Source organism: Moschus berezovskii, chromosome 8 (genome assembly GCF_049115385.1).
Source record: "Moschus berezovskii isolate FMDL1 chromosome 8, NW_MosBer_1.0, whole genome shotgun sequence".
In the NCBI taxonomy this organism is placed as follows: Eukaryota; Metazoa; Chordata; class Mammalia; order Artiodactyla; family Moschidae; genus Moschus; species Moschus berezovskii.
This window is the reverse complement of record NC_142467.1, coordinates 60,344,730-60,363,136: the sequence shown is the minus strand read 5'-3', so window position 1 is coordinate 60,363,136 and position 18,407 is coordinate 60,344,730. Positions and strand designations below refer to the sequence as shown.

Below are 18,407 nucleotides of genomic sequence, written 5' to 3'. Positions count from 1 at the left end.
GTCAATAGTATCAACAAGTTATGTGGTAGTTCTTTATAAATGATATAAATTAATTGTGTGTTAATTTTTCCAGTTTTTATTTTGCCTTAATTTTATTTGTGGTGCCTTTAATTATATAGAAATTTTTATTGAAAATAAACATGTTTAATATCACATTTACTGATTTTTTTACTTTATAGCTTTTGTGATTTGGTCTCATGGTTAGAAAATCCTCCTTAACATCAGCAATAGAAGAATACTACATAGTGTAATAGTACTTTTCAGATTTCATTTCAGTCTACCTGGTTTTTATTTTTGTAAATGGAGTAAATTTCAGATCTTACCTAATTTTCAAATAGCCAACTTCTGAACAGTGTGTAGGAAATAACCTCTCTTATCTCCATTGATTTGAAGTGTCACCTTTGTCATATATTGAGTTCACAAAAAATCCAGGATCTTGGGGGCTCTATTATATATACTTGACAGAATTATTTTTCTATGCAGATATCATACTATCATACTGTTGTAATTGGATAGCATCACAGTGTCTATTTTTTCTCTTACTGTGCAATTTTCCCTTCTTTTTTTTTTTTTCTATACATTTCTATTGGTTATTTTCCTCTCATTTTCATCAGTAACAGGTGGTGATATTATCAACAAAGTTTTCTGTTACTGATTCCTCACTGAATCTAGAGAAAAAGATTTATTGGCAGCCTAGACCAACCAGATTGTGAGCTCTGTAAGGACAATAGCTAGGTTTTATTCCTTTCTGTCTGGCACATTTAAAAGCACATAATAAATGTAAAATATGATAATTTATTTTAGTTTACCATGTTTACCCAGAAAATGGTTCTAGGTAGCTGTTCAATCAAAGGAAGAAACTGTTGGATTGTTTGTTGTAATATTAAAGAATATCTCTTTCATTACTACTAAAAATAGATAGGATCTTATACTCTAGATCTGATGCTGTAATTATACTTTGATAGAAATCTCATCCATTTTTTTACAGTAAGCATTAAGTTATATTTGGAGTTAGGTAGAGGACAAATTAGTATTATGTGAATTGTAAAGATGAAAAGACTAAAACATAGGTAGTTATGAATGGCCTTTTGACATTAGTGGCAAAATTGAAATTGTCAGCCTTACATATGCATTTTGCCCTAGATAATAGTGTTTAGAAATGTAATTACAATTTATACATTTATGCTTCTTCTTTTCCTGCACCATCTAATTGATGCACACTGAAGGAATTGGCAAATTGTCAACTGCTGATGGTAAAGCCTTTGCAGATCCTGAGGTACTCCGAAGACTGACATCCTCAGTAAGTTGTGCACTGGATGAAGCTGCCGCTGCACTGACACGGATGAGGGCTGAAAACAGTCACAATGCAGGACAAGTAGACACGTATGTGTTTAATGACTTCTGCTGAGTATTCAATTCTGTATCTGATTTTCATTTCTAACGAAGTTACTTACTCCAAAGGTTATAGTTGAAACTCTAAACTGACTGCCTGAGTAAAAATAAATGAAATGGGTTGCTAATGCAGTAATCTAGGTCCTTGCTACTCAAACATGGTGCTTGGAACTAGCAGCATCAGCACACCTGAGAACTTATTAGAAATGTAGAATTTCAGACCCCACTTGGATCTACTGAATCAGAATCTACATTTTAACAAGAAACATGGGTTGTTTGTATGCACATTAAAGTTAGAGACTCACCGATTTTGTTAGTCATTCTGCAATAAAAATTTTATTTAGATTTTCATCTTCTATTACCTCTACTCACCTCACTATTACCGAGTAAAATTTTAAATTTAAATACATCTTTGGGAATCATAACATTAGTTTAAAAACTTGTGCATCTAATGCTTTATACAGTTTATTTAAAACTTAATATGACATGACAATATGTTAAGACATTTTGGAAGATAAAAATGACAGCTGTTTTCACATTTACTTATTACTTTCTGGCTTGCTCCACGTACATGAAAGATTAGTATGCAAATAAATGTTCAAATAATTTTTTCTTACAATATCAGCATTTTTCTTTGTATGACTAACTGTATATATTTAATACAATTCATTATCATAGGACCTTGAGTTTTTCTGTGTTGGTTTGTTTTCAGTCGCAGTCTGGCAGAAGCTTGTTCTGATGGGGATGTGAATGCTGTTCGTAAACTGCTAGATGAAGGCAGAAGTGTAAATGAACATACTGAAGAAGGAGAAAGCCTGTTGTGTTTGGCTTGTTCAGCTGGGTATTATGAATTAGCACAAGTAAGCAGAAGTAATCTCTAGTGATCAGAATTGTGGAAGGTTTTGATGTTTTATTTATTTTTATCATTAAGAAAAAAATAATCATTAGAGACCAGGGTCTTTCCTTTTTGGCAGTAGGTTAAATAGAAATTGATACATAAATAATTTTTGTTCTCTGTGCATGCAACTTGGCATGCTCCATTTTTTAACTTGCCATTAGAAATAATATACAACTATAATGAAAAATGTTGATTTACTTTCATTCCATCTGGATTATCCCAATTCTTTTTAGTTTGTTTTTTCCTGTTAGAGCAATATTGGGAAATAGCCATGTGTTTACCAGTTAGTTTCTGTCTTGTGAATAGGTTTGCTGTTCTCTTGCTAGATAATCCTAAGCATAATACAATTTTTTTGACAGTAGCAGTTAAATTTTATAATTGGATGGTTATATGATTACCTATCTTACTTAAAGATTCATATGTAATGGTATTGTAAAATATAACATCTAACCATGTTTTGAGTAGTGAACACTAGCATAATTTTCCCCAAAGGTGATTAGTTTTATTTTTACTTGTCTCCATTCTAAACGAGTATCTTCCCAGATTCAGTATATTACCTAGAGTACTATTAATTGTAAGAATTGACAGTTTCTCTCCGTGTGCCTATGTGTTTTAAAGGTATTGCTTGCTATGCATGCTAATGTTGAAGACAGAGGGAATAAAGGAGATATAACTCCCCTAATGGCGGCATCCAGTGGAGGTTATTTAGATATTGTGAAATTGTTACTTCTTCATGATGCAGATGTCAACTCACAGTCTGCAACAGGTATGTCAAAAATTATGTGTTCATTTGAGGAAAATAAATTGATATGAATAACTATAACCTGAGAGATAAAAATTTGATTCCTAGGGATAGTTGGTTGTAAATATACAGAAAAATCGTAGCCATTGTTTAGAATCTCTGAGTAAAATATAGATTAATTTGTTATCTTCAGAAGTCTTTGGAATACTCTTACATTCTGTTTGATCAGGATTGACAGTTTTTCTGCTGGGGACAGTTTCTTTGCCACAGTGATATATAATGTTTAAAGAGGCAAATTTATGAACAGTATCTTTCAGAATTCTTTATCTCATTTAAGTACCAACTATCTTGTGTATATTAACCTGAGAGTCAAAACCTTATAGTTTTTTATGTCAAGTGTACAGAATGCATTTATTAATAAGGTATTTTCCTGGCAACATGAAAGCTACTCTGGTAAGGTTCTTTGTAACTCTTGGTCATATGTCTTGAGTTGCAGTAGGTATACATTTAGTAATGAGATTCCTAAATCTCAAGCAAGCATATGGTTTAAAAAACAGTTTCAATAATGAAAGCATATTAGTGTTCCATTAAGTGACATTTGAGTATATGTTGCTGCTGCTTAGTCGCTTCAGTCGTGTCCGACTCTGTGCGACTCCATAGACGGCAGCCCACCAGGCTCCCCCACTCCTGGGATTCTCCAGGCAAGAACACTGGAGTGGGTTTCCATTTCCTTCTCCAGTGCATGAAAGTGAAAAGTGAAAGTGAAGTCGCTCAGTCGTGTCCGACTCTCAGCGACCCCATGGACTGCAGCCCACCAGGCTCCTCCGAGGTCCATGGGATTTTCCAGGCAAGAGTACTGGAGTGGGTTGTCATTGCCTTCTCCGTGAGTATATGTTAGCATACTTAAATAAATGTTAAATGCAAACTAATTTATTTTTAAATGATCACGACTTCTTAGAAGGGATTGTAGGTCACTTTGCTGACCACTTTGCCATAGTTGTAGTAAACTTAATATCCTTAATGTCTGAGACTGTTAAAACAGTTGAATTGTGTACAACTTTGGCTTTTAGTTTTCTTGTTGAACCTTTAAAACAGCCTTCTTCAGTCTCATACTATTGGGTAGTTAAACCATTTCCCTACTCCCTTTAATAATAAAGGTCCTCAAAACAAATCAGGAAAGAAATAAGTGGCAGATCAAAGAATAATGACCTTTTAAATAAATTTTTATTTTGAAGGAATTAAGCTAAGGGAGATTTATTTCTGTCTCCTTGGGTCTCATAAATGTAGGCTAAACATACATTTCAGAAAGAAAATGTATCTAAAACAATGAGTTGTCTTATGAGTAAATGTATAAAGGAGAGGTAAAAGAAAATTAAGAAATGAATACACATAGAAAATGTTAAGTGTTTCTAAGTTGTATAGTGTTGTAAGAAAAAGCAATACTTTGAGTGATGTATTAGAATATTTTATTTTAAAATATATTGAAGTAATTTTTCAAGATGACAGTCTTATTTTACAAGCTAAGGAAATATGAAGAGAGGTAAATTGGCCCATTTATGATAAGCCTTTTAATTAGTGATAAAATTCAGATGATGCTTCTAACCAATACAATGAAAAACTTGAGATAATAATTCTAGTGGTTTATGTAAGGTAATTGAAGCGATAGAACTAGAGCAGTGGTATAATAGAAATTGTATCAGTTTTATCATAATTTTTAATTTCTTTTTGTTAGGCAACACTGCATTAACTTATGCCTGTGCTGGAGGATTTGTTGATATTGTGAAAGTGCTACTTAATGAAGGTGCAAATATAGAAGATCATAATGAAAATGGACATACCCCCTTAATGGAAGCAGCCAGTGCAGGTCATGTGGAAGTTGCAAGAGTTCTTCTAGAGCATGGGGCAGGCATCAACACTCATTCTAACGAATTCAAAGAAAGTGCTCTTACACTTGCATGCTACAAAGGTACTCTATAAATGTATATATGTTTATAGAGTTTTTTCATAGTAACTTTGAATATTTAAATATTTGGATACTGAATATGAGTTAATTTTTTATTGTTTATAGTTTCCCTGTGTTATAAAATGATCTAGCTTCTAAGACATTATATAGAAAGTCCATTTTAGCCTGTATTTCCTATAGTATAGTTTCATAGTATATGTTTTCTTATTATTTTAATTCAAAATTTACTCAACTAACTGTAAAGTCAACCAGAATTCTTAGCACAGACTTAGAGGATTTCCATTCTTTAATAACTTTTGTTTTATATGATTTTTCCAATCTTTATTTCAAAAATAATATACACTCAAATAATAATAGTCACATGATATATAAATCCTAAAAAACTGAATAGTGTAAAGAAATTTTACAATGACATATAATGTTACTATCTAAATATTTAAAAAGCATATAAACAATAGTATAGTTACTTCCAGTGTGTTTTTTAGGTATATTTATAAACAAATGTATATACACTTGACTCTTACAACATGGGTTTGAACTGCACAGGTTCACTTACATATGGATTTTTTTCAATAAATATGTACTGTAGTACTAAACAGTTCAAAGCTGATTGAATCCTCGGATATGGAACCATGGATACAGAGGGCCAACTGTGATGTGGATTTTTGACTGTACCCTAATCTTCCACATTGTCCACAGGTCAAAATGTAAATATACATTTAAAAAACTAAACAATTTTATAGTCTGCTTATTTTATTTAGCAATACATCGCGAACACTTCCCCATCTCAATCAGTATTTTTATAGTACAACTTTTGATATTCACATGGTGTTTCACTATTTTAATTAGGAGTAGATTTGGCTGTTTTCATTACAAAACCTAAATTAATAATGATTTGAACAAAAGAGAAGCTTATTCTCATTTATATAAAACAATTCTGGGAATTCTCTGATAGTCCAGTGGTTAGGACTCCATGCTTTCACTGCCAAGTGCCAAGTTCGATCCCTGGTGGGAGAGCTAGGATCCTGCAAGCGGCGTGGATTTAAAAAAATTTAAAAAGTTACAAAAATAGGCTATATAGAACTAAAAAGGCAGTTCCATTTTTATTAAGATATCAGCATTCTGGTTTTCTGCTCCACCATCCTAGTATGTGATTTCTGTTCTCAAGGTTACCTATTATCTATGCTCAAAGATGGTAGCTAGGGCTCCAGCAATCCATATTCTAGGAAGGATGGAGGGGGTAAGGGCAAAATGAGGAATGCCTTCCAATTTAGTAAGTTACCTTTAAGGAGTCTTCCTGGAAGTTCTGCTTGTAAGTCCCTCCTACATCTCATTGGCTACACATAGCAGCAAGGGAGGCTGGAAAATGTAGTCATTTAGTCAGGCATGTTGCCACTGAGATGAAATCAGGATGAAAATGAAAGAATGGATATTGGGTAGGGAATTATCAATCTCTGCCAATACATCAAATGGATGCACCATAATTGCCTATTGTTGGACACTTGAATTGTTCCCAGTTTTTCACTATTATTAAAAACACTGTGATAACATCCTTGTGCAGACATCTTTGCCTAATCTCTGATTATTTCCTTAGGATAAATTCCTGGAAGTGGAATTGCTGGGTCAAAGGGTATGGACATTTTTAAGGCTTTTGATACATATTGCCAAATTGCCTTCTAGAAAGGTTGAACCAATTTACACTCCCACCAGCAGTGTTTGAGAGTGCCCTTTACCCCACCCTACACCCTCACCAACACTGGGTATTATCATTCTTTTTAATATTTGCCATTTTGATAGTAAAAAAATGGTGTCTCATTTTAATTTGCATTTGTTTAGTAGGAAGGTTTAATATATTTTTCATCAGTTTAATATTCATTTTCATTTCTTTTTTTTGAATTGCCATTTCATGTCCTTCATCCATTTTTCTACTGGAGTGTTTGTCTTTTTCTTACTGACTATTAAGGCTTTTTATATACTAAATGTATCAAGAAGGTTGAAATTATTTTAAATGGAGTTTTCTGTGCCTGCTCATTGCCACAGTGAGTTTATGGTTATTATTTTAAAGCTTTTTTTCTGAAAAATATGATCCAAACATACTTTACTTGGCATTCTGTTTTATTTCAGTGTTTTGATTTATAGTTTATATAGATTAAATCAAAGTATAAGTATTATCATTTTATATTGCTTTACCTAGCTTGAATTAATGTGCTTTGGACTAATTTGATCTTTAAAACCTAGATAAGACCTTGATGAGAGCCTGCTTACTATTTTGGATTGGCTTTGTACAATTGTTGTTGATTTATTGAATGCAAAATAAGTTCTCTTATAAATTTTTGTATAGACATCCGAAAGAAAAATATTTCCCATTTTAATACTTATATATTAAATTGATAGTTCTTGAGAAATATAGTTTTAAAATTTGTTTTCTTCTTTTTTTAAGGCCATTTGGACATGGTTCGCTTTCTGCTTGATGCTGGTGCAGATCAAGAGCACAAAACAGATGAGATGCACACTGCCTTAATGGAGGCTTGCATGGTAATTTTAAATGGCACTTGAGATTATATGGGACGAAAGAGTCATATGTATTTAAGCCTTTGAGAATTATTACTGTTTTCTGGGAAAATTATTATGAGATGGTGAAGAATCTGAAAATTTTGTACGTTATTAGAGACTGAAGGGGATGTGTGCAGTGTTTAGCTTTTCGTAGTAAATCTACTGATGTAGGACATCATACAAAAGGCAGGCTTAGCTATGTTATTTCCAGTACACTCATATACTTTTATTTTCTTCCCAACTTTTCATCATGGTAAAATACACATATCATAAATATAATTAAGAGGATTACCACCACCATACTGTTTTCCATGGCAGTATATCTTCTAGAGAAATATCTCTTCAAATCCTTTGCCCATTCTTGAATTAGCTTGTTTTTTGTTGATGAATATTAGAAGTTCTTTATATTGTCTGGATCTTAATTCCTTATCAGATATATAATAAATATTTTCTCTCATTTCATGGACTGCCCTTTTACTCTGTTCATAGCGTCCTTTTGTGCACAAAAGTTGTGCTTTTGTTAGTTTGTTTTTCAAAAGTCCATTTCATCTATTTTTGTTGTTGTTTCCTGTGCCTTTGATACCATATCCAAGAAGTCATTGCCAAATCCAGTTTCATGAAGCATTAGTCCTGTGTTTTCTTCTAAAAGTTTTATAGTTTTAGCTTTTTATTTAGGTTTTTAATCCATTTTGAGTAAATTTGTATATGATATTAGGTTAAGTGTTAAATTTCATGCTTATGCATGTGACTATCTGGTTTTCCCAGCATCAAAGTTAGAAAGACTGACTTTTCCCATTTGAATCATCTTGACACTCTTATCAAAAATTATTTGACTATACATGCAGGGTTTATTTCTAGTCTCTCTATTCTGTTTCATTGGCCTGTGTGTTTGTCTTTAATCAGAACCACAAAGTTGTAATTATTGTAGCTATGTTTAAGTTTTGACATCAGGAAGTATGAGTCCTCCAGCTTTGTTTTTCTTTTTCACGTTGGTTTTGGCTATTCAGGGTTCCTTTAGATTGCATATGAACTTAATGATGAGCCTTCAGTTTTTGGTTTCACTGATTTTTCTCTGTTTTTCTATTCTTTTTAAATTTTATTTATTTATTTTTGGCTGCACTGAGTATTCATTGCTGCACACAGGCAGTGTAATAGTTGTTTTGAAGTTCTTTTCTTCTATCTTGTATATCTGATTCAATTCTGGGTCAGTTTTTATTATTTTATGTCTTGAGGTCAGTCACCTTTTCTTGCTTCTTGATATGTCTAATTGTTTTTTATTGTAAACAAAAATGCTGTAGATGATCCCTTTTCAAGGCTCTGGATTATCCTGTCCTTTTAAGACTGTTAAATTCTGTTCAATCAGGTAGTTAAATTACCAGTGAATCACCCTGATCCTATTGAGGCTTAATTTCAGCGTCACTTTTACTCCTAGGTCCTTAACTCTTTGGTCCTAAAGATGTTCACTCTTTGTTTAGGCTTTATTTCCTTGGACCATGGTTTGGAAGATGCCTGAAGAGAAAAAGTTAGAGTGAATGTAGCACTTATCTCATATGCTTCCTTCTTTCTAACCCTAGCTTGGTTGCTGTCCAGTGCCTCTAGTAGTTTTATTCCAATTTTTATAGTTTATGATAGGAGGGTAAGTCCAATCCCAGCTACTGCTCAATGGCTAAGACTGAATTCTTAGAATTAAAAAAAAAAATCTAATGATGATATTAGGCCTTTAAGAGTGGATTATTATTATTTTATTTATTTATTTTTGGTTGCTCTGGTTCTTCAGTGCTGCACGGTCTTTTTCTCTAGTTGAGGTGAGCAGGATCTACTCTGTAATTGCAGTGCATGGGCTTCTCATTGTTGTGGCTTCTCTTGTTGCAGAACATGGGTTCTAGGGCATGCTGGCTTCAGTACTTGTGGCTCCTTGGCTCTAGAGCACAAGCTCAGTAGTTGTAGCACACAGGCTTAGTTGCTCTGTGGCACATGGGATCTTCCCAGACTAGGGATCGAACCCATGTTTCCTGCATTGGCAGGTGGATTCTTTACCACTGAGCCATCGAGAAAGCTGAAGAGTTGATTGTTTTTAGTACATTGTTAGATGCCCAGGGGCCTGGGGGAGGTGGGAGGAGGAATGGGGACTTAGTGTTTAATGGGGACAGAGTTTCATTTTAGGAAATTGAAAAATTTGGAAGATGGATGATGATTAGAGTTGCATAACAATGTGAGTAAAATATGGTCAGATTTTTTTTTTAAAGAGTGGATTATTCTTTTTTAATTTTATTTTTGTATTCTTTTTTCCTTTGTTAGAAATAATACTGTTCATTAAAATTTAAAAAGTTCTTAGCACAATTTCTCTTTTAAGGTCTGTATTCTAGATATGTTAGCAGAATATACAAAGAATCTTCAGAAATTAAATTCATACAAAACAGTTTCTTGGAAACATAGAGAAGCTGGGTGCAATAGTAGTTCCCTGATTTGTGGACACTCATAAATCCTTATTTTGTTTTAAATTAGGTGTATATTTCAGACACCAAATAATTCAATATAAGAATTTGGTAAAAATGTGTTTTATTTTAATGTGAAGTATTTGTTCACATTAAAGCTAAAGTGATTATAACTAACTTATTCAGTTAAGTATAATAAAACTCTAGATAGAAACTGAAACCTAATATGTAAGGTTTCTTTCATTAGTTCTTCAGTAAAAGAGTTTCCCAACCTTATAAAACCTTATTTTTCTCTCTTTACTTTTCATTAGCAATATTTGGGTCATTTTTTTAAATAAAGAACAGCATACCAGCTCTATCTTTATTTGCCACAGGAGTTAAAACCCATAAAATTTTGAAGCAAAGAATTTGAAACTAAAGAAATGTATTTATGATGATAAAGGCGTAGAATGGATACCTCCATGAGAATATTTTATTAATTGCCTATCTATGCAGATAGGCTCATGGTAAAATTATTTACAAGTGACTAATGGCTGGATGGCATCACCGACTCTAGGGACATGAGTTTGAGTGAACTCCAGGAGTTGGTGATGGACAGGGAGACCTGGCGTGCTGTGATTCATGGGGTCACAGAGAGTCGGATACGACTGAGCAACTGAACTGAACTGAATTTTTGCGTCTTTGTAAAATTCTTTGCCTTATTACAGCAAGCTAGTGATGAGAAAAAATATAGAATAGTATCAGTCCACAGGGATTTACCTTGGTGATATAATCCCAAGTGGTAATGACTTCACAGAATTTGTTGTTATTTTTTCTCGGTCTTTGTTTTTTAAGATCTAACACAATTTCTTAAGTTTGAGGCTATAGCTGTATTTGACCCTGGCTGTAGTATAAATAGTAATTATTTTATTTTGAGTTACTGTTGACTATGGATTTAATAGTTTTTTGAACTTCAGAGAATGTAGAAATTAAAAATTATTTGAAATTGTAACTGTATGTAGCAAGTCTGATTCTTGTGGAAAATTTTGGGCTTACTCTAAGGTAAAATAATTTTAATGGACTTTTGATAAGACAAATTGCAAAACTTCTCAGATGGGTATGATAATATATATGCATCTAAGCTGCCTCTCCTTTTCTTCCCTCCTGTCTTTCCACAATCTGTTGCTTTTCTTCTCCCACTTAAAAAATATCAAAACAAAAATTCCTTTCTTCTTGTTTTACTTCTGAAAATCTGCAGGATGGACATGTAGAGGTAGCACGTTTGCTTTTGGATAGTGGTGCTCAAGTGAATATGCCTGCAGATTCATTCGAGTCACCGTTAACGCTGGCTGCCTGTGGAGGACATGTTGAATTGGCAGCTCTACTTATTGAAAGGGGAGCAAATCTTGAAGAAGTTAATGATGAAGGATATACTCCTTTGATGGAAGCTGCTCGGGAGGGACATGAAGAGATGGTGGCATTACTCTTAGCACAAGGTAAAATAGTTCTACTTCTTTAATTAAAAAAAATCAATTTCCTTTGAATTTTTGTGCAGTATCCTTGAAGTTTATTACAACTGAGATATTGTTTGCATTGATGATAAAATAAGTTTTCAATACCCTGGGTGGAAGACCAGAAACAGAAAAAATAAGAGATAATTATCAGAAATCAGAACACTTTATTGTAAGTCTTTTGTAACTATAGTTTTATCTATTTTTATGCTTTCCCCAGGAGCAAATATAAATGCTCAGACAGAAGAAACCCAAGAAACTGCTCTGACGTTGGCTTGCTGTGGAGGTTTTTCTGAAGTTGCAGACTTCCTGATTAAGGCAGGGGCTGACATAGAACTTGGCTGCTCCACACCTCTGATGGAGGCTTCTCAGGAGGGACACCTGGAGTTGGTTAAATACTTACTGGCTGCTGGTATGTGGCTTTAAAAACACCTTTTAGAGAAAGAATTTTATATTGCCTTTCATAACTTTAACAGTTAACTCATTTTTTTTCATTTCTACAAAGGTTGAAAGGCAGCTCCACAGTTTAACTCTCGTCTTAGGCTTTTAAATCTCCAAAAATGTCTAAAAAAAAAAAAGTTTTATAAAGTAGTTAATGTTTGCTTAGTGATGGTAAGACTTCCCATTGACCCTCTCTTTCCATTGAATGATTTGTGGTTTCTGAAGGGGAGAAATTAGCTCCTTCTACAGTCTTTCAGTAAGAGAATATAGGGATGACATGGAGGTTATAATTTGATAACCTCTATAACATTTAATAATGTCATTTCTTGACATTTCTTCTCAAAAAAAAAGAATGAAAAGGTGGAAATAATTTTTTTTGGCAGAAATATTTGGTCTTTATATAAAATAATATGTGCTTTATATATTGTGAAGTACTAGTAAGAAATCAGTGTTTTTACATATAGTTTTATATAGAGCAAGTTAAGAATATATCAAAAAATCGATCCAGGCATATGTAAGCCTTTATATTTCCTTTGAAAGTAATATAGATTTTTTTAATCCATGACTAATAAATTGTTTAAAACTTTATGTATAAGGAGATAATGTATAAAGGGAAATGAAATATTAGCAAAACTTTATTGATCCTTTTTGGGTTTTCACTGTTAATTTGATTATAACCAGCATCAATTTTTCCTTTGAATTATTATTAAAATAATTTATTAATCCAGATCATTAATGGTGTGAATGATTGATTATATTTTGAACCATTGCACAAATCAACCATACAAGCTGACCTCTTCCTTGGCTCAAAAATTATTATTTGCTATAGATAGTATCTGTATGTGTATTATTCAGTTACTGTTCTCTCATTATTTTATGTAATTGTCTGTGTCCTATTCAAGAGTCTTTCTTCACCAGTCTTCATTCTTCCCACATGGTATTGTTAAGGGACTTTTAAAAAAAGGAATAAATAATGTTAACTAAGGAATCACTGGATACCAGACATTCTGCTCAGCTCATGTGTTATCTCTATTAATTACCATTGGCCACTGGTCTATTAAGAAATATTACACACATCTTATAGATACAGAAACTAATGTACAATCATGTTACATAGTTTCTGTAAGCAAATCAAACTAATAAGTGACAGGGCCAATATTCAAACTTAGAGCTCCTGACACTGTCTTTTTCTACCGTATCACCATTAATTCTCACATTTAGCTACTTTTGCTTATTTGAAGTGGGTAGTTTCTGAAACTGTCTCATGGCTTGAGAATCACTTTTTATGTAATCATAAAAAGTATTCATAAAATTGTCTCAGAAGAAACTAAAACTACTGCCAATATGATTTCTGAAAACTGATATATTTTGTTTAGCAGCTCTTTTATTTCTTAGAGTATATATTACTGGGGATATATAGACAGACTATTATAGTTTTTAGTTGTTTGGTATAGTTTCTTTCTCTATGGCTAAAAGCATTTTTTCAAAGCATATTTAAAGGAAAATTAGGATTCTTAAAATATATTCTGATGTTTTCATATTTAGAGTTTATGAGTTTGACCAAATTATAAAATTTAATTATCTAATGTAATTTTAAAATTCACAGAATAAATGTGTAATTTTTTTTGCTTGCCAGGTGCTAATGTTCATGCTACAACAGCAACAGGAGACACGGCTTTAACCTACGCTTGTGAAAATGGACACACGGATGTTGCAGATGTTTTACTTCAAGCAGGGGCTGATTTAGTAAGAGATTTTTAATTTCACATATTTTTGTATGAATGTTAATTCCTTTATTTTTAACATTTAGAAAACACTAGTAAAGCAAATCAGTAGTTTTCATGCTTTATATAAAATAACTTGAAAATCTGGCTACTTGTTCTTAGTTGTTGCATTTATTAAATATTTGTAAAAGGGCATACTGTTTTTTTCTAGGTAAAACCATTTATTTCTTTTCTTCCTCTCACCCCAGTCCCATTTAACATTCCTGAATCTTTTTAACTGCTCTGTATGAGATATATAAGTGCAATGATAAGTTTACAGAATAGAATAACCTTTCAAATCACTGAGTGATTTTCTTATGTTTTTCTAATTAGTTAGACATTTAAAATGAAGCTACTGTCATCTTCCTAACAACATTATTACAGCATTTCATTCTTTTTCTATTCTTTTAATATCTTCTATTTTGGCTTTTTAAAGTTTCAAATTAGATGGCAGGTTCAGAAGTGTAATCCTTACAACTATGGGAAATTGTAAAATAATATCCACTTGAAGGTTTATGCTTCTTGCTGAAATGTTTGCTTTTTGTGAGAGTATTTTGAACTGCTTTCTGGAGTTTCTTCCACAATTCCTTTATGTATTTCTTAAAAATTTGTGTGAGGCACACATAGTTATAAATGTTGTAGACAATCAACTTTACTAATTTCCCTTATATAGAGAAAACTTTCTAAGTATTGTCTTTTAATCCATTTCTTATAACAGCAGTTCCTCCCAGAATCCCTCAGAACATTGTTGGAAAATAATTACTAATAAGTATATAATATAATTATGCTGTTTGTTTATCATGATTTCTACTACTACTAAATATGGTAATGATAACGCTAGCATTCATTCTCATTAGTGAGGATCTGCCAGAATTTCTAAGAAGTGTAATTTTTGTGTTTGAAAATTATGACAGGTATGTTAAATAAATCTTAATCTTCTGCCTTCCCTAAGAATTGCTTTGGGTATCTATAAAAATTAAGAATTGCACTTGAAATAAATAGGGTAGAGCATAAAAGCTTAGATACTATAAGCAAATTTAGTATTCTTATCCTCTGAGTTCTTATAAAATTCATTGTTCTTCCATTTTTCCATAGCAAAGTCACTCCTTAACTTGTTTGCTAGGAGTTCTTCTAAAAATATTAAATAGGAAAAACAAAAATTACCTGTTAAATACAGTATAAAGTAGAGCAAAACTTACTGATTTTGACAGTTAAAAATTTGTTATGAAATATTTTTAAATGTCATATAGTCTTCTGTAATTAGGTCAGTTGCTTGTGATTAAAGTTCCTTAGAAGAATTTCATTAAACAAGCAGATAGATTTTCATTTGTCATACTGTTTTACATTCAAAATATAAGATTTAAAAATGGCTTAGATAAATATCTTAAGTACAGAGCTAATGCTGTTATTCTAACGTAATTGTTTTCTATTTTGTAAACCATCTTTGTATTCAATTTATATGTAATTATGATTATAATTTCCAGCTGTGTGTTCTATCGTAATCTTTTCCTCATTGCTACATATTCTCTATGTTTATAACTTGTCATAATATTCCATCAAGTTGATGAGCCATCATTCACTTATTATTGAACTTTTACTTTTTATATTTCACTGTTATAAATTATTAGATCTAATAATTTCATGTGCATAGCTTTTTCCTTTTTTCTACTTTTGAATTATTTCATATATAATTTTCCATTAAAAAAAATGTATTCCTGTTTCCTGCTTTTGCTGTCTGGGGAGAGATATTTCAATTTTAATGTTGTTTTCCTGATTTGTAAAAAGCAATTCTTGTTCTTTATAGAAAATGTGGAAAGTATGGAAAAGTGTAGTAAGTTTGATATTTAAAACCTATAAATAATTTCAGGATTTACTATAAGCCAGAGGTGGGCAATGAATGGCCTACTAACAGGAAGTGAATAAAGCAGGCAGATCAGTCCTTGAATTCTGAGGGAAAAATGACTGCTAATTCTTGCCAACTGGACCTAAAAAGGCAGCAGCTTTCTTGTCCTTTGTTCTTTTCTGTCATCTCCTAGTATCTGTTTAGGACTGTGGATTGAAATTGGAAAAACTCTATATTCCCATTGCATGGAGTAGAGATGTTTAACATTTCTGGATCCTATAGATGTGTTCTTGATGTCTAGGTTTGGTAGTTCTTTAAGTTAAATAGGTTTTTTTTGAGAATCTTCATTTTGCGGGTAGCTATTTTTACCTTCAGTTTTAAATAAGAACTCACAAGTCAGTCTTTGAAACACAATCTGGACTAACCTCATGTTTTCTTAGGTTTTTAGAGCTTTAACTTTTGCCACAATTCAAGGTTTTGTTATTATATGTTTTTTAAAGGAGCTTAAAAGCTGTAGTCTCTCATTCTTTAAAATATTCTGTACCAGAATCAGGATGTTAATTATAGTTTTATAAAAATGTAATGCAACAATTTGAATTCCTTTTATTGTTTTCTGAGATGAAACTGAGAGTTTTTAAGGCTTTTCATTCTACTTGTGTAGGAGGTATACTTTAGAACTTAGTTTTAAAGGAAATCTAGACAATTTCTTTTTAATGCTTTTTAAAAAATCTTCAGCCAGAACTGATGATATACTTGAGCTTTTCAGGTAGATCCTCAAAATATGTGCATGTTCTCGTTTGAATCTTAGTTATTTGAGACTTGATTTTTTCTTTTAAAAATATTTAAAGTGAAAAAGTATTTGTAGATATTTTTAGTACAAAAAAAACACCACTGAATGTCGATCATATTTAGAAGATTATGAATTGATATGTAACTTGTCTAACTTTGTAATAATTACATAAATGTCAGTAGTCCATTATTAAAACCCTTTGAATGAGATTAGTAGTCTTAAATAAGCCATTTAAAATGTTCCTTTTAGAAATCAAAAATGAAATAAAAACTCCATTAATTGCAGAGTTTTTTGAAAATTCTCCCTATTAACATGCAGAATCATTTTAACTCTTCAATAAGCAGAGAGCCTTGAACAAATAACCTAATCCATATCTTCCTGCTATTTGCACCTCTTGTTACCACTGTAATGGGAATCATTGTATATTGAAAGATAGTATTCCTTTATGTACTTACTTTCTCAGCACAGCATCTTTTATTGGGCCCAAATTTGTTTTTAGTATTTGATATAATGACAGGTATAATATGATGTAAATCCATTGTAAGAAAGTTTTTATTAATAAGTGTTAGCATTCTGTAATATATTTAAAATCTAAAAGGAATTTTTTAAAAAAGAGAAGACACCTGCCTTTGAAAACTAATCTTATTTCTCTGAAAAGAAATATACTATCAGTGTCCTTACAAATTTGTTACTCAATTACTTGGCCAAAAATAACCAATAAATACCATTTCAAAACTGAAGTTGAGGGACTTCCCTGGCGGTCCTGTCTGGTTAAGACCACGCTTCACTGCAGGGGGCATACATGGACAGGTTTCATTCCTGATTGGGGAACTAAGATTCCACAGCTGTGCTGCCAAAAAATGAAAAGTAAAATCAACATCTACAGTATTAGAAAAACAAAAACTGAAGTTGATTCAGTTCCGTAGTCTTTGAGTCACTGTCCTGATATCCTGTATAATTATTACTCTAGGCCTTTCTCCCTATTTACTGGTTTTTAGACCAGAAGACTGAGTTTTAATGTTTCATTCTTGTTTGTATCTTGATAGCTTACTTCAGCTAAACCACTTACATGGCTTGATTTCTTTTAAGTCTTTTCGCTCCCTGTTCACTATTACTTTTATGTTGAAGGTGGAGGGTTTGCATGAACTGCTGCTGCTGCTGCTAAGTCACTTCAGTCATGTCCGACTCTGTGTGACCCCATAGACGGCAGCCCATCAAGTTCCCCCATCCCTGGGATTCTCCAGGCAAGAACACTGGAGTGGGTTGCCATTTCCTTCTCCAATGTGTGAAAGTGAAAAGGGAAAGTGAAGTCGCTCAGTCATGTCTGACTCGTAGCCACCCCATGGACTGCAGCCTACCAGGCTCCTCCGTCCATGGGATTTTCTAGGCAAGAGTACTGGAGTGGGTTGCCATTGCCTTCTCCGTTGTATGAACTATTCAACAGTATAATTTGGATTGTAAAACACTACTCTGCTACTTTCTCTTTTTTTGGCTTGTTTGCTTTTAATCTTGACTTACTTTGTTATCTTTGTTTTCCTGGCTTCCATGTCCAACCATTTTATTGTTACAGAGTTGCTCCATGTCTATGAAAGATGACTGCATCAGGTCAGAGTTTACAAAGGCCCTAATGATAGTATGTTTAGGTGGCAACACTGTGTTGGTTAACATGTCAGCATTGTTTTGTTTTTTCTTTTTTAAGTGAGATATATATATATATTTATTTATTTATCTATATACATAGGAGTTTTTGTTGTATTTTATTTTTTAAAATTTTTTGTTCCAGGTTTATTAAGATATATTTGACATAAACATTGTATAAATTTAATTTAGGATTATCATAATAAATTACTGAACATATATCATCTCATATACTGTGTTCTAAGTCACTTCAGTTGTGTCCAACTCTTTGCGACCCTGCAGACTATATAGCATACCAGGTTTCTCTGTCCGTGGGATTCTCAGGCTAGAATACTAGAGTGGGTTGCCATGCCCTCCTCCATCTTATGTAGACACAAAGTTAAAGAAATAGAAAAAAAAATGTCACAAAATCTATTAGGATTTGCCCTCTTAACGGCTTTCATATATAACATACAGTGT

General features: G+C 32.4%; 1 protein-coding gene across 5 annotated transcripts in view; it reads left to right on the top strand.

Annotated features, from left to right (window-relative positions):
* ANKHD1 (ankyrin repeat and KH domain containing 1) overlaps window positions 1-18,407 on the top strand; it is a 110,212-nt gene that overhangs the window by 34,270 nt on the left and 57,535 nt on the right. For 4 of the 5 annotated variants that reach the window (XM_055430979.2, XM_088838617.1, XM_088838615.1 and 1 more), the window contains exons 3-10: window positions 1,227-1,383; window positions 2,105-2,252; window positions 2,909-3,056; window positions 4,765-4,998; window positions 7,436-7,530; window positions 11,221-11,458; window positions 11,694-11,885; window positions 13,551-13,660. In XM_055430979.2, the coding sequence (XP_055286954.1) occupies window positions 1,227-1,383; window positions 2,105-2,252; window positions 2,909-3,056; window positions 4,765-4,998; window positions 7,436-7,530; window positions 11,221-11,458; window positions 11,694-11,885; window positions 13,551-13,660 (1,322 nt within the window). The remainder of the gene's footprint in view (window positions 1-1,226; window positions 1,384-2,104; window positions 2,253-2,908; window positions 3,057-4,764; window positions 4,999-7,435; window positions 7,531-11,220; window positions 11,459-11,693; window positions 11,886-13,550; window positions 13,661-18,407) is intronic. The other variant, XM_088838618.1, reaches the window with a different exon arrangement.